The 16122-nt window shown below is 39.8% G+C and overlaps 1 protein-coding gene across 3 annotated transcripts in view; it reads right to left on the bottom strand.

Moving 5' to 3' along the window:
* Positions 1-13602, bottom strand: part of FLVCR1 (FLVCR heme transporter 1) — a 31404-nt gene extending 17802 nt beyond the window's left edge. For 2 of the 3 annotated variants that reach the window (XR_009052796.1, XM_057729001.1), the window contains exons 1-4: positions 12647-13602; positions 7365-7509; positions 6723-6839; positions 1052-1192 (exon numbers count right to left, since the gene is read on the bottom strand). Coding sequence is in view for 2 of the 3 variants with exons in the window: in XM_057729001.1 (XP_057584984.1) it covers positions 1052-1192; positions 6723-6839; positions 7365-7509; positions 12647-13384 (1141 nt within the window). In the remaining variant the exon portion in view is untranslated. The remainder of the gene's footprint in view (positions 1-1051; positions 1193-6722; positions 6840-7364; positions 7510-12646) is intronic. The other variant, XM_057729002.1, reaches the window with a different exon arrangement.
* Positions 13603-16122: the final 2520 nt, after the last annotated feature.

The following is a 16122-nucleotide window of genomic DNA, read 5'->3' as shown; positions in this document are numbered from 1 at the left end:
TTCTACTTTTGTGTTTAATAATTTCCACTAAAAAAAGCAAAAAGGAAGTAATCCTGGTAAAAGGGTAAGAGTTTAGGCCAGAGTATAATTTGTTAAAACTTACAAAACAATTATGTACTAGGGTGTGCACTCCCCCCAAAAAAAATATAAAGAAGAGAATAGCAGTGAGTGACTTCTGAAGGCAAGTAAGACAGAAATAGGGGGTACTGGTTAATAAGCAGTGTTAACATAAGAAATAAAGAATAAACTGTCAGAAAATTCTGAAGGGAACCAAATGTGTTGGTGCCTGCAGTCAAAGCTACAGTGTTCAGAGGAATATCTGTCTGCTATGCTGAAAGATCTAGAAGGATAAGACTTTGACAGAGTAGTCAAAATAGATGACTGTTTGCATAGGGTCAAAGAAAGGAATTATTGATGACATTTTCCATATGCTTACAGTGGTCAGAACTATAATTCATAAAGGACCTAAAACACCCTGGGAGAACTAACAAAAGAAGACAGTGCTTCTCTCTTTAATATCTATAATGTTTTTGTTTTAAAAACATGCAAGGGTGGTGCAGCCGTTTAGAATTCGCCTGTCAATGCAGGGCACACGGGTTCCATCCCTGGTCCAGGAACATCCCACATGCCGTGGAGCAACTAAGCCCGTGCACCACAACTACTGAGCCTGAGCTCTAGAGCCCGTGAACCACAACTATTGAGCCTATGCGCCACAACTACTGAAGCCCATTGCCTAGAGCCCGTGCTCCTCAACAAGAGAAGCCACGGCAATCCCCTGCTCTCCAACAACTAGAGAAAGCCCATGTGCAGCAACAAAGGCCCAGCGCAGCCAATAAATAAATAAATAAATATTTTAAAATGTAAGAAAATTCATTCTTAAGTTTTTGCTTTCAGTTCAAATTTAAGTTTATGACTATGCTATTATTATAGAGTTAATAAACCTATCTTATTATCTCATTAATGAAAGCTCAAACCACTAAATTAACAGAAAGGAATCTGCAATGCGCAGAAGTTTACACAGACATCAACGAAAATAAAAGAAACCGCTTACCATAAGTGATCAACAGAAGGACAAAAGGAATGTTTTTAAATAGGTTCCTTATTGATTTCACGTAGGAGTACTCTCCAGGGGGACTGTCTTGGAGAACTGCTTGAGCCTGGCTTGGTGGATACTGAGGTTTTTCTTTGAATGCTGGAAACATACATGAAAAGATAATTCAATATATGTGTCTTCCTTAGAGCAGACTAAATTCAGTTTAAGTTTAAAGAGGTAGTAAAAGTCTTTTATAGTAAGGCTTTTCATTTGCACTAATTTCTAAGTGAAAAATAGTTTGGTATTGTCATCTCAACCCTCTGAGACCAACTAAAACTCAGAGATTCGGCCAATTCACATAACTGAACTGCAAAACCATCAATACTACATCACAACTTTGCCCAGTGATTACTCCATTTTCAGTAAAACAAGATTAATTTTTATTATATTAAGTATTCAACAATTCTGTTTCTAAATTTAGTTCAATTTGTAATTAGAGGTAATGTCAGATATGAGCAAGCCAAGATCTCATTGAACTTTTAGAGGACTGTCTTGAGTTAGTAACTGCTTTCTCCTGCAATTTGATATATAGTATTTTATCTGATTCAGTTACCCCTGTAGAACTGAAAAGGTCCAAGTGGATTCATGGGAGCAGAGCTAGGGCCTGCTTGCCGACTCCCTTTAGCTGCATATGGAAAATCTAGGGGTACAGCTGAGAGACATAAAAGTGTGACACACGGTTTCTGATACTGTAAGTTCTAGCATTGCCCGTTTCTATGGAGTTAGAGATAGATCGCACCGCCTTCTCAGCCAGACATTCGGAGACTGCCCTTCTGCTGGGCAGGGAAGGATCTACTAACTTCCTGCAACACATGGCTAGGGAGAGATTTCTGTAGGGTTTGGCTAGCCAGCAGTCAAGACTTTTTGATAGAAGAGCTGATCTGCTAAGATTGGTACAACAGAAAGTAAAACCCAGCTTTAGTGTTAACTCAAAATTTTACTAAAATAGATGGAAAATGCTATATTTCACTGAATCTAAAATGGTCTGATGCAGGCACTCAATGATCTTGGCAGGCATCAATAGAAGGTTTTTACATAAGCATATCTTGACTGCCACGAATGTTACATGCCATTGATATTTTTTTAATTGTGATAAGAACATTTAACTTGAAATCTACCCTCTTAACAAAAAAAATTTTTTTGATAGGTAAGAAGTGGATTTATTTAGAGGGAAACACACTCCACAGACAGAGTGTGGGCCATGTCAGAAGGCAAGAGAGGCCAACCCTCTTAACAAACTTCTAGGTGTACAATTAGCATTGTTAACTATAGGCATAATGTTATACAGCAGATCTCTACGACTTATTCACCTTTGATGCCATTGATTGATTACTAAAGTCATCTCAACTTCAGAGATCTCATGAAAAAAATGTACACTTTTTGAATCAGTGAAGTAGGGTAAATTCAAAAACCAAAAAGAAAGTAAAAGGGGCTGGGCTGGGATGAATTGGGAGATTGGGATTGCCATATATACATTACTAATAAGAAAAAAAAATCAAACTGCACACTTTAAATATATGCAGTTTATTGTATGTCAATTATATCTCAATAAAAGTTCTTAAAAATTGTATAAATTCAAAAAAAATATCAAAAAGTAAAAAAAAGTAAGTGGATACAGAAGAAAGTAATATTGTCTAAAATATTAGAATTTCTTCTCTCTCTCTCTCTCCCTTTAAATAGTGGCTATTTCTTTCTTCCAACAAAGAAGGCCTGCTTTGAAAGTTTTAAAATGAGCTAGATCTGATGGACCTGACTGTCAACTGTAATCATGCAGAAATTTTTGTGAAATACAGATTTTGAGATTCTAGCGAAGTCTCAGTGAATCAAAACCTCCAGAACAGAACTTTAGAATCTGTATTAAACATAAAACTCAATACCCAGCCAGGTCTGAAAATCACTGCAAAAAAAAAAAGGGGGTCCTTAAAACTTGCACACAATATTTTATTTCTCTAATTCTCCTGTTTGCTGCTAAAAATTTAAAAATTACAGTTCTTTGCTCACCAAAACATGGATTAATTATGATATAAATAAAATACCAACTAAAATAGGCTTCTATTTTTATAGGTCTTACAACTAAAATTCAGGAGGAGACATAACTCATAAATATTTACTTTTTAATATCCTTACATTCGAGGACTGGTAGACATAAAACGTTTAACTGGTTGCAATCCCTCCTCTTCCTTTCACCCTATCTGCTCCTTGCACTGCTGAGGACGTCTGTTGTCCTTTCCTGAAAGTCTCTTTGCATCCTAGTTAAGATAGGAGATATGTCTTTTTATTAATATTGGTAAAACAGAACTCACACAGTTGTAAAACAAAGTTTCAGAATGTAAAAACTATGCTTACAACTTAGTCATGGGTATTTAGTGAGTCTTAAGTCTCTTAGACTTTTATTTACTATGGTAAAATAATGGCTAAATGGCCCAGATTTGAACTCAAATATAAATGAAAATAAGTTCTGACAGTCTTTATTTCCACTAGACTTGTTTTCTGAACACAAGTGTTATCTCTTAGTTTCAGGAAGTCAGTTGCTCTCTTAGACAAAGTCAAGCCTTTATCTACCAGCTACTCAATACAGTAAAGTCAGGCTTAAGTCTATGAAGGAAAAAAATAAAAAGAGGAACAAAAAACACCATTGGTTTATGACCCTGTTTATGCTGCACTGCTCCTTTCAAAGGATGAGTTATGGCTTTTTCTTTCTCCTTTGAAACTGAAAAATAGACTTCTACCTACTTCTCTTCTCTCCACCAAAAAGTTGTGCAGTAAAATAATTAACTAATAAAATAATTAATTAATAAAAGTTATTCACCACCCTTGGCAACAGGCATGGAAAGTAGCTTTGGGTACTTTGAATTTTGGGGCACCACATTCAAACTGTTTCTCCCAGGATGAATAAGTAACAAACCTATTGTGTTTAGGACCATTTCTATTTTTTGAAATCAGATTATAATATTATCTTTTGATTTCATTATCTGTGCCTGTGTGATTCAAGCAGACATTACACATATGAACTTATTAGAAGACAAACACAGGTTTGAACCCTGTCTCTGTCTCATCTCACTATATGACTTTGAAGAAGTCAATTTCTGCTTCTCAGCTATAGCTTTCTCAGATAATAACAACAAGCTGGTATGAGGACTATATGATATACGTAATAGAATTTTGTAATTATTGAGCACTACACAAAATACATTGTCTTCTTGAGGAATATTTATTTTTAAAAATCAGGGACTTTTCAGAGAATTCCCTGGCAGTCCAGCGGTTAGGACTCTGCGCTTCCACCACAAGGGGCACAGGTTGGATCCCTAGTAGGGGAACCAAGATCCTGGATGCCACTTGGTGTGGCCAAAAATAAATAAATAAATAAATAAATTTTAAAAAATAAAATAAAATCAGAGACCTTTCTTAGGGCTTGAAATTCTTATAGACTAAGTAAAATGTATTTCTATTAAAAGTTTATAATAGCAACCAACACATAAATATCCTGAATATAAGAATCAAAAATAAAATTATTCATACATGTTATATACTCATGTATTTAAATACCTTAATAGTAAATATTCTGACTGCCATTACTTTTGGTTTCTGCCATCACTCATTTTAGTGAATCAGGATGGTAAGGATTTTAACTGACATACTAACGTGATATAGTTTACTGCTCTGCATAAGAACAGCTTTCAAATGCTACAGCATTACCAGTTATACAAGAGGAATTTGGACTGAAACCAAAAAATCAGACTAAGTAAAAATTAAAGTGATATATTTGTATATGTAACATTTTATTAATGGAGTTAGATTTGCCTAGGCTCAAATTTCGCCTTTAGCATTTATATGCTGTGACCATGGGTAAGTTAAATTTACTTAACTTCTGTGCCCCTGTTTCCTCATCTATAAAATGGGAATGATAACAACAGTGCTGTCCTTATAGGGCTGTGAGGGTTAAACAAAATATAGCACGTAGGGTGCTTTTAAACACGTTTGGTACATGTCAATCACATGTTAGAGACCATACTAGTGTTCTCCCAGTAAGAATGGGCTATTTGTGTGAACTTCAATGGAAGATTGGGGTTAATTCTTAGAAATGCTAGATGGATTACACTTAGGGAGGGTAATAGGATTACATGGCATGAACCCTCAAGTTAGTATTTTAGGAAGACTGCTGAATACCAATTTAGTATATGTCACATTGCTAAAATGCATCAGCAAAACTAAATTATTTTATAAGATTTGGTTGGGCTTCCAAAGAATTTGTGGGTAGAATTTAGAAGGGAGTAAGACTGTCTCTTAGTAATTAAGGAACTTTAAGAAAGTAAAGATTTTTAAAATAATCCATATTTTCCTCAACAGCAAATATTTAGGTATAAGAAGAACAGGTAAATTTTTAATTTAAATGTCATAATTTTCAACCTAGACTTTCATGTCACAACTGTATATTACCTTGTTTTTATACTAAGCTTAGTATCATAAGGTTAAGTTTATAGGTCACTAAGCAGAATCTGACAATGAGCTTTTTTTTCCTATTCCATTTCCACTCCATTCTTTTCCATTCTTCCCCCCTCCCCATCTCCATTTCCCCTGTCTACTCATAAGCTGTAAGTACATAAATAAGCAATTATGTACATGAATAGCACAGGGTGATATGCCAATGGTCATATCTACTATTATTGGTTTTTGTCCCACTCCTTTGACAAAAAATCTTATGTTTGTAGCATCTCATATATATGTTTAAATATATATGTGTCATATATAATTTCATATCTATAGATATCTTATATACAATCTATTACTCTCACTTCTTCCAAAGAGATAAGCAATGCAGGACAATAAAAAAAGGAAAATCAGAATTTATGCAAAGATACATAGCAATCAAAGGAAAGAGGATTTTATATTTTAATAATCCCTACTGCAAAATGTATATAAACTATATTTTATATTTCATCTAGCAAATCAAATATGGCTACCAGAAAAGTGGAAATAGGAATTTTTTTTTTTTAAATATAGATTTCTTTTAAAACTTTGTTAAACTGCCAAAATACTGCAAGGGATAGTTTGTCCTTTCTCAGTAGTCAGCACACAGCAAATATGCCACTCCCTAACTGAAACATAAAAAACAGCCACAGGTAGATAGGACACATCAGAATACTTTAAATGCTTCCAAGAGGCTCTTTGATTCACTGTCTTCAGGAAAATTAAATATGTGGGCTGAGTTTCCTGTCCCTGGATCCAGTGATACGTCTCTAAAGGCAGTCTCTATCAAAACACTCCACAGTCTTGAAGCATACATTTTCTTTGAAAACTGAGGATTTTATATCTGGTGTTTATTAAAAAAAAAAAAAAAACCAACCTGCACTTTCACTACTGTTATAACCATAGTAAAAATTAATATATAAAATTTAAAACTCCAGCTATAATGAAATTTAATTATAAATTTTAATGATTAAAAGATGGCCTTTCAACTTTAAAATTCCTTTCTTCTTCAAATCAGTTTAAGATATACTGAGTGCCCAAAAGGCAATATTACAGTTATTTTAGCAGCTTTATTACTTAAATAAGCCTCACCTACTCTTTTCCCTGAAATCAAAATTGTTTCCCGTTAAAAATAAACTTTAAAAAGCAGACCTTCCCAAACCTTCTTCCAAACTGATGATGGCTGCTTGCAGCTGATTTTGACTGACTGCTTCAAGAGACAGGCCCGGACGAGAGGACTCGGGGACGAGTGGTGGCAGCAGTGCTTTGCTGGAGTGGCCTAACAAGCAGACAGTTGCCACAGTTTGAAATTCTGCTGAACAGCTTGCTGCTGCCCAGGATCATTCACTGGTCAACATTTTCAGACCCAGTTAATTGTTAAATTGGGGGTCCCTGGAAGGATTTATCGTTTAAAGGAAGGCTGTAGCCTATTCGCATCATTTCAAAGCACAACAAGAACTTGTTCCTGGCGAGGTTAGTGTAAGATGCAGAAAACGTAGGTGGATATGCAAAGAGAAGGCAGGTAGTACATTTGAAACCAACAGTTATCAGGAAAAAAAAGTTAGTAGGGAGATAAATGAGATGGATTAGTCTTCAAACCCCTAACAGTATTAAAACAGATGGCTGTAGTGGACCATAACATATCCCTAGAGTTGTAGCATTCATTATCTAAACAAGAAAGTGAACAGCAAGAATGAAACAAGCAAATAGCACCTGAGATACAACTTTTCAGGGTTGGTTATTTTTATTTTCATGTTTGTCATGCACTTATCTATTTAAGCTTTAGGGAAAATAATTCACTTACCAATTACTGTTAAAATAAATAAAAGTGTGGCGACAGCTGAAGTTCCATAAAACATGATACTGATATTACAAGCCAGCAGTTGTGTGTTATTCTGTGTATTGGGCACTAAAACTGGTGGCAGCAAAAAGCCAACTGCAGTTCCAAGCTGCAAAATAAACAGTCCTGTTAATTCTTTCTGCTTATTATAAGAGAAAAAAAGCAATTAATACAACATAAAGACAACAACTAGTGTCAGAAAGGTGCTTTCATAAGCTCTAAAGCACCATGTTCTAATGTCTTCTTTACTATTGTACTGTTAAAGGAAAATTGCTGACAAATGTCTTCCCTATTCAATAAACATTTACTAAGCTCCAACCATCCAAATGATGCCGCTATAAAATTGTGTAAGATACTCCTTATCCTTTGGCTTCTTACAATCAAGAAGGAGAATAAAAATACACACACACAAAAAAAAATACTGAGAAAAGACAACCTAGAGAATGGGAGAAAATATCTGCAAATCACATATTTGATAAAACTCTACTATCCAGAATACATAGAGAACTCTTACAACCCAACAACAAAAAGACAAACATCTCAATTCAAAAATGGGCAAAGGACCTGGATAGACATTTCTCCAAAGATATACAATGTCCAACAAGCACATAAAAAATCCTCAACATCATTAGTTATTGGGGAAATGCAAATCAAAACCATATACACTAGAATGGCTATAATTAAAAAAACAGAAAATAACAAATGTTGTCATGATGTGGAGAAATTGGAAGCCTTGTCCAGTGCTAATAAGAATGTAAAACAGTGTAGTCACCACGGAAAACAATTTGGCAGTTCCTTAAAAAGTTACATATAGAATTACTACATGATCTAGCAATTCCTCTCTTAGGTATATATTCCCCAAACTGAAATTATCCATAAGTGAATGAATGGATGAATGAATGAATAAACAAAATGTGGTATGCTCTTTCAATTAAATATTATTTATAAAGAATGAAATACTGATAGATGCTGGAATATGGATGAACTCTGAAAACATGCTGAATGAAAGAAGCCAGACACAAAAGGTCACATATGGCATGATTCTATTTATAAGAAATATCTAGACTAGGGGAAAAACAAATTAGTGGTTGCCAGGGGCTAGAGAGTGAGGGTAATGAGGAGTGACTGCTTAGTGGGAACTGGGTCTTCTTTGAGGGTAGATGACAATGTTCTGGAACTAGATAGAGGTGACAGTTGCACAACACTGTGAATGTACTAAATGCCACTGAGCTGTACACTTTAAAATGATTGATTTTACATTATATGAATTTCACCCCAGCTTAAAAAAAAGGCTGATTATCACAAGAGAAATAAAATTGAAGTATTAAAGGAGGCTCAATGGAGGGAGATATCAGATTCTTTGGGGATGGAGTGGAGAAGGAAGGACTTTCAAAACGTTTCAAAAAGGAGGGTGAGGCAGAGATAGTAACAGTTACCAAATATTTCATTTGCTCCTTATAAAAAGCTGGATAGAGACAATTAAACAGATAATTACAAGTGTGGTTAAACACTGTACTGTGATGAGAGGTAGAGGGTGCCAAGACTGGGAAGATCGTGTAATTGATCATCCAAACAAGAACACTAATCAGACTGAAAGGGACTCCATGAGCAGTTGTACTGGACAACACTATTCTAGGCCAGTTGGAACATATGGTCACCTTAGCTAAGACAGTACTTTGGAGGAGCACCCTGTATAGACTTGGGGTTCAGGAAAAATTTCTGAAGGAGCAAAGATCTGAATAAGAAATTAGAGTTAGCCACATGAAGTAGAAATGTTCCCAGTGAAGGGGACATCACATACAAAGGAAGGAGAGAGCATGACCTTGTGAGAAACTGTAATTCCCCTGAGAGCAGAGAAAGAGTCTGTATGTGAAGAATGGGGGCTGTACAGAGAGGTGATGATGAGGAATTGGCAGGAGGCAGAACTGGAGGGTCTCACTTGTCACTCAGAGTTTGAATTTTTCTCTAAGGGCAGTAGAAGCCACTGCAGGGGGCAGGGAAGTGCCTGGGACAGACTTGCACATTGGAAAGACTACACTGATGAATGTGGAGAATAGAGGAAGAGGGCAAGAGCTGCAGATTGGTTGGCAAGCTCTAGGTGAGAGCTGCGGGTGGCCAAGGCTAAGATGGTGGCAGTAGAAATGAAGAGCAATGAGCTAGGAGACAAGGTAAATTTTGATTGGTGGGGTCAGATGGTGGGATAGTCAAGTGGAAATATCCAGCGGACCAGTATCGATTATAAGTCTGAAGCTCATTAATTCATTGAATAAATTTTTATGGAGAACATACAACATGATAGGCACTGTAATAAATGCTGTACATTCAGATCATGTGCCTATTTCATGAAACTTACAATCTAATGGTGGAGATGGGAGATGAGTAATAATTAACAATATATAAACATAAATACATCAGACAGTGATAAGCACTACATAGAAGATTAAAGTACAATGATGTAATAAGAGTGACTGGGCAACTCTAAATGGGATCCTCAAGAAATGCCACTGAGGGACTTCCCTGGTGGGGCAGTGGCTAAGAATCCGCCTGCCAATGCAGGGGACATGGGTTCGATCCCTGGTCCAGGAAAGATCCCACATGCCTCGGTGCAACTAAGCCCGTTTGCCACAACTACTGAGCCTGAGCTCTAGAGCGTGTGTTCCACAACTGTTCAGCCCACGTGCTGCAACTAGTGAAGCCTGCGCGCCTAGAACCCATGTTCTGCAACAAGAGAAGCCACCGCAATGGGAACCCCGCAAACTGCAACAAAGACCCAACACTGCCAAAAAATAAATTAAAAAATAATAAATAAATCTTAAAAAAAATGCCACTGAATGATATTTAAAATAAATTTCAGTGGAGAGCTGAGTGATAATAAAAATATAACAACGTGATCCTCAGAGGGAGAACATTCCAGGCAGGGAGAATGTTTTTGCAAAGGCCCTTACGAAAAATGCAAGCTTAGTGTTGTTTAAGGAACCAAAAACATATTAGTAAGATTTTGCAATCCAGAGTAAAGAATTTAGATTTTATTTTAATTACTATGGGAAATCACTGGAGAGTTCAAAGCAGAGCTATGACATGACCTGATCTATGTTAATTCCGCGGCAATCCAGTGGTTAGGAGTTGGTGCTTTCACTGCTGGGGCCCAAGTTCAATCCCTGGTTGGAGAACTAAGATCCTGCAAGCCATGAGGCAGGGCCACAAAATTTTTTTAAATTTTTTTAAAAAGGTTCTCTCAGGTTAGGGACTTGGTACAGCAGATGGGTAGTTAAAAGACAGGATTCAGGAATCAGACAGATTTGAGTGTGAATTCTGCCACTAAGTAGCTGTGTGACTTTTGGCAAATAATTTTATCCCTTTAAGTCTCAGCTTCTGTATATGTAAAATGAGGAGACTACCAGTTCCTACCTTACATAATGAAATGAAATGAAACAATGTGTGTAAAGTACTTAGCATGGTGCCAGGTTTAGTGAATGCTCAATAATGTTGAACATCACTATGAACGATCACTCCATAATCTAGGCTAAAGATGCACACTTGGGGATCGGGAGTAAGTGCACAGCTACTAGAGCCAAGGAAGGATGCAAACACTTAGGGAGAATGTAGGAGGAAGATCCAGAGATGTGCTAAGTGTTAGAGGGAAATCAGCCTATGAGAAAACATTTCCATTTATTATCCACGATAGATAATCCATAGATATGGAGTTTATATTTCCATCCTGCTCAACAAAGTATTAATCTTGAATATAATTTCATAAATGAAAAAATATTTTAAGGAAACAGTTCCTATCCAAACATGCAGAAGCAACCAACTAAAATATCAGTCACAAATTACTTTGGACATACAACTAAATTTCAAGCTATCCCTTCTTCTGTACTTTTAAAGGAAATAAATATAAAGCAATAAGCCCACATGCAGAATTAGTCCTTACCCGGATTTTAAATAGATCTTACTGTGAACTTGAAACAAGTGTTACCTACCAGAAGTAAGAGAGTAACATTGTTTTGTTACATAGCAACATGTAGTGATATACACAGAGAGAGGTGACTTTTTTGTTACAATGCAATGTTTGTTCTTTTTAAAGTCTTTATTGAATTTCTTACAATATTGCTTCTGTTTTATGTTTGGCTTTTTTTGGCTGGAGGCACGTGGGACCTTAGCTCCCTGACCAGGGATCAAACCTGCACCCCCTGCACTGGAAGGGGAAGTTTTTTGGTTTTGTTTTTATTTTTATTTTTTTCTTTTTGGGCTTAGTTGCTCTGTGGTATGTGGGATCTTCTTGGAGCAGGGATCGAACCTGTGTCCCCTGCACTGGCAGGTGGATTCTCTGCACCATCTAGGAAGTCCTGGAAGGGGAAGTCTTAACCATTGGACCACTAGGGAAGTCCCTTGTTATACAGGTTTTTAATTTGATTCTCCTCAAGCTGAAAAAACACTCAATATAATTTACATAAAGTATCATAGGGCTCCATATGCAAATTTTAAATTACAGTAAAAGGACCATTCTGCAGTTAAAACACACCCACCCACCCACCCACCCACACACACACAAATTCTACCTAATAATGCTACTGGAATGCTAATGAAATTTGAACATATGGTGTTGGCAAAGTTTAGGAAACAGCTAAGTGGAGACTTGGCAAAATAAGCCACCGTTTTACACTGGATTTCATGATCTGTGATTTGTTTTGCATTTTCTTACCGTTAAAATTTGGTAAATGGACTCAGTAATGCTGTGAGGTCTTTATCACTAGAACATTTATTTAGTGATCATTTATAAATGTCTGTTATGTACCAGGCACTCTGCTGATTGCTAATATATAAAAGTGAACCGAACCTATTCACACTGACCACTCAAAATAAGAACAAACTTCCCATAATGCAACACTTGTCTTTTGCAAAGAATACACTGGTGACAAAAATAATACCTACCTTAGTCTCATTCATTACTGCACTGACAAGTTTTCTATGATGTTAGGCACATATGGACCTATACAGTTAATTACTTTATAGGTAATTCTCAAAGATGACAAGGTAGTCGTTTTAAACTGGTTTTGAAAGTTCTGTCTTCACAAATAAATCAACCCCCGTTTAACCCAAGACTGCTTCCTGTTTTATGACTACTCATCTCCTCTCCTTCATTTACAGAATGCCTCCTAGCACATCCAAACGCCTAGCTCACATTGCGTATGACGTTTTATCTGGTCCTTTAGAATCCGATTTTCATCTCTTACCCTAGTCCTTACCTGATTACCTAGCACGGCGGTGGCGCAAGCTGTGGACACCTCCTTGGGTCCAAACCACACTGAAGCGATGCGGGAGGGCAAGCCGAGGATGAACACCTGGGCCACTGAGCACAGGCACTGGCCCAACATGGTGACCCAGAAGAGATGCTGCTGCACGCTGCCGCACTTAATCCACGCGCCCAGGCAGTTGAGGCCGGAGCCCAGCAGGGCGGTGAGTCGCAGGCCTCTGGTATCCAGCAGCCAGGTGGCCGGGAAGATGAGGGGCACGTAGGCCAGCATGTACACCATGGACAGCCAGTCGATGTGCAGCGAGGAGACGTTGTAAAAGCCCTCGAAGACGTTGCTGATGATGCTGTACTGGATCCACTGAAAGGCGTTCACCAGCGAGTACAGACTGAAGATCAGGAGCACCACAAAGCGCCGCGCGGAGAGCGCCGTCCGGGGCACCAGGGCGCCCTCGCCCCCCGGGGTCTCCTCGCCGGGGTCCTTGGGCAGCAGCCGGGCCTGGGTCTCCTCCTCCGGGGCCAGCGGCGTTTTCGGCCCGTCCAGGGCGCCCGAGGCGGCCTTGGGGCTGTCCCGAGAGACCCCACTCAGGGCCAGGCAGCCGGCTTTGGGCGCGTTCTGCGTCTCCGCGCTCGCCTTCCCAGCGGGCGCGTCCCCGGGGACCGGGAGGTACCCGTTCGCGGGCGGGTGCCCGTTCGCCACCATCGTCCCCTCCTCACCGTCGGGCCGCGCCATGTCCCTGGGCCCCCCGGAGCCGCCTGGCGCCCCCGCCCTCCTCCCAGCCCCGCACCCGCAGCCCGAGACCCGCGGCCCTCCCTGCGCACCGACCCCTGCCCCGCGGCCCACCGCTCCCGCGACCCTCTCCCCGGCCTAGTGAGCCTGGGTGTGAGCCGGTAGCCGCAACGCAAGCTGCCCGAGTCCGCGGGCGAAGTCCTCGTCCCCATGCGCGGCCCGGCGGGCGAGCACCCGGCGCCAGGCCGCGCCCGGAGAGCTACGTCACTGCGCCGTGAGGGCCTACCGGCCAATCAGTGGCACCCTCGAGCCGCGGGAGCCAATCGGGGAGCTCCCGGAGGGGCGGGGCGGGAGCAGGTTTGCGGGGTGGCAGAGGAGGAAGGCCACGCTGGAGGTCGGGGCTAGGCGTTCTCCTTCTGGAAGGATGTCGTGGCTAGAAGGGCTCCGACTTGGGGGTGGGCCGGCGGGAGACGACGTTTGGATTGGGCAACTCGGGACTGGGAACGAGGGTGTAGGAGAAACGGGGGAGACAAAGAGGCAGACATCAGCCTCTTCACCTAGAGGGTCTCCCCTAGGGCCGGGTCTATCACTGGCAGAGTACGAACTTGGCCTCTTGGCCCAGGGCAGCTGTCTGTCAACATCGGACCCTGCCTTTAGAGCAGACGGGAGCACGTTTCATAAATTCGTGCTGTCTCGGCACAGGAAAAACACCAGAAAAGCACTCTGATCCAAATAAAGAGATGAAATCTGCCCTTGGGACTTCCCTGGTGGTGCAGAGGTTAGGAATCCCCCTGCCAATGCAGGGGACTGGGTTTGATCCCTGCTCTGGGAGGATCCCACATGCCACAGAGCAACTAAGTCCCTGTGCCACAACTACTGAGCCCATGTGCCACACCTACTGAGCCCACATGCCACAACTACTGAAGCCCTTGCACCTAGAGCCTGTGTTCCACAACAAGAGAAGCCACCGCGATGGGAAGCCCTTCCATTGTAAGGAAGAGTAGCCCCTGCTCACCACATCTAGCGAAAGCCCCTGTGCAGCAACAAAAACCCAATGCAGCCAATGAATGAATGAATGAATGAATGAAAAGAAATCTGCCCTTTTACAGTGGGAATCCCTGGAACATGTTGTGCCTGAGCCAGCCCTGTTGGTCAGGATTCTCCCTTGCAGTTAGTATTCACTGGAAACACATTCAGTGGCTTCCAGGCACCAAACTTGCTTTGAAATGTATGTGCCTTACACTGTCATGGAATGAATAAAAAAATAAAAATGAGACATATTCCCTGCTCTCAAGAGCACACATAGCCTTGTAAATGTTCCTGGACTACAGAAAAAGTCAGTCCCAGTTTCTTGGGAAACTAAATTTGAAGGGAAAAAAAAAAGAATCCAAGTATTCATTATTAAAGTGATATTGAAACTAGGGGTATATCCCAATGGATTTTTTAAATGTTCATTTTGTTTATTTATTTATTTATTAATATTTTGGGCTGCATTTGGGTCTTCATTGCTGTGTGCGGGCTCTTCTCTAGTTGTGGTGAGCAGAGGCTACACTTAATTGAGGTGTGCAAGCTTTTCAGTGCAGCCACGTCCCCTGCATTGGCAGGTGGGTTCTTAACCACTGCACCACCAGGGAAGTCCCCACAGTGGATTTGGTCTTAAAAAGTGTTGCTACTTAGAACCCTAAAACCTGGTACACTTTCTTTTTATTGCCTCTTAACATCATTATTTTGGTAGCATATAAAAATATATTAGATACCTCTCAGTGCAGGTGAAATACTACATAATCCTAAATCTTAAGGAATATGTACATTTTAACGTCTTCCTTGGTCATCCTATATAAATAGCACATCCCACCTTTAACCCCCTCCCCTGCTTTATTTTTCTTCTTAATGCTTAGCACTCTTTACAATGTCCTTTTTTTTGGTTATTTCCTTCTTCCCCACTAAAATGCAAGTTTCATGAAGGCGGGGCTGAAAGTTTTGTTGCTTTGCTGCTGTTGCTGTATACTGAGAACCTGAAACAGTACCTAGCAGTAGGTGTTCAATAGATATTTACTGAATGACTGCAACTAACAAGCATTGGATATTTTAAATAATTACTTTTTAAGTGAACCCATTTCTTTTTTAAAAAATCTTGTAAATTTCCTCTGCAAATATGCTTTTCTAAACATTGATTTAGATATTATTTTAGACAACTGAGTGATGTCCTCTGAATGAACAAATAAATAACTAAATGTGGAATCCAAAGGACTTAATTCTTAGTTAAGAAGTCTATTTTAGGACTTCCTAGGTGGCACAGTGGTTAAGAACCCGCCTGCCAATACAGGGGACCTGGGTTGGTGCCCTGCTCCAGGAAGATTCCACATGCCGCGGAGCAACTAAGCCCATGTGCCACAACTATTGAGCCTGCGCTCTAGAGCCTGCAAGCCACAACTGTTGAGCCCATGTGCTGCAACTACTGAAGCCCGTGGAGCCCGTGCACCACAACGAAGAGTAGCCCCTGCTCGCCGCAATACAGAAAGCCCCTGTGCAGCAGCAAAGACCCAACACAGCCAATAAATAAATAAATTTATTTTTTAAAAGAGTTATTTTATGTATTTCTGAAAAATGAACTAATTGCTTTGCTTAATATTCAGCACAACTTACTATTCATTATTCTGAGGCTTTCTTAAAAAAAAAAATCTTCATGTACCATGAAAACATCTACATAGCTCATCAAAAAACAGAAACAAAAGACGGAA

Source organism: Hippopotamus amphibius, chromosome 3 (assembly GCF_030028045.1).
Source record: "Hippopotamus amphibius kiboko isolate mHipAmp2 chromosome 3, mHipAmp2.hap2, whole genome shotgun sequence".
NCBI lineage: Eukaryota > Metazoa > Chordata > Mammalia > Artiodactyla > Hippopotamidae > Hippopotamus > Hippopotamus amphibius.
This window is presented reverse-complemented; position numbering and strand designations above follow the sequence as displayed.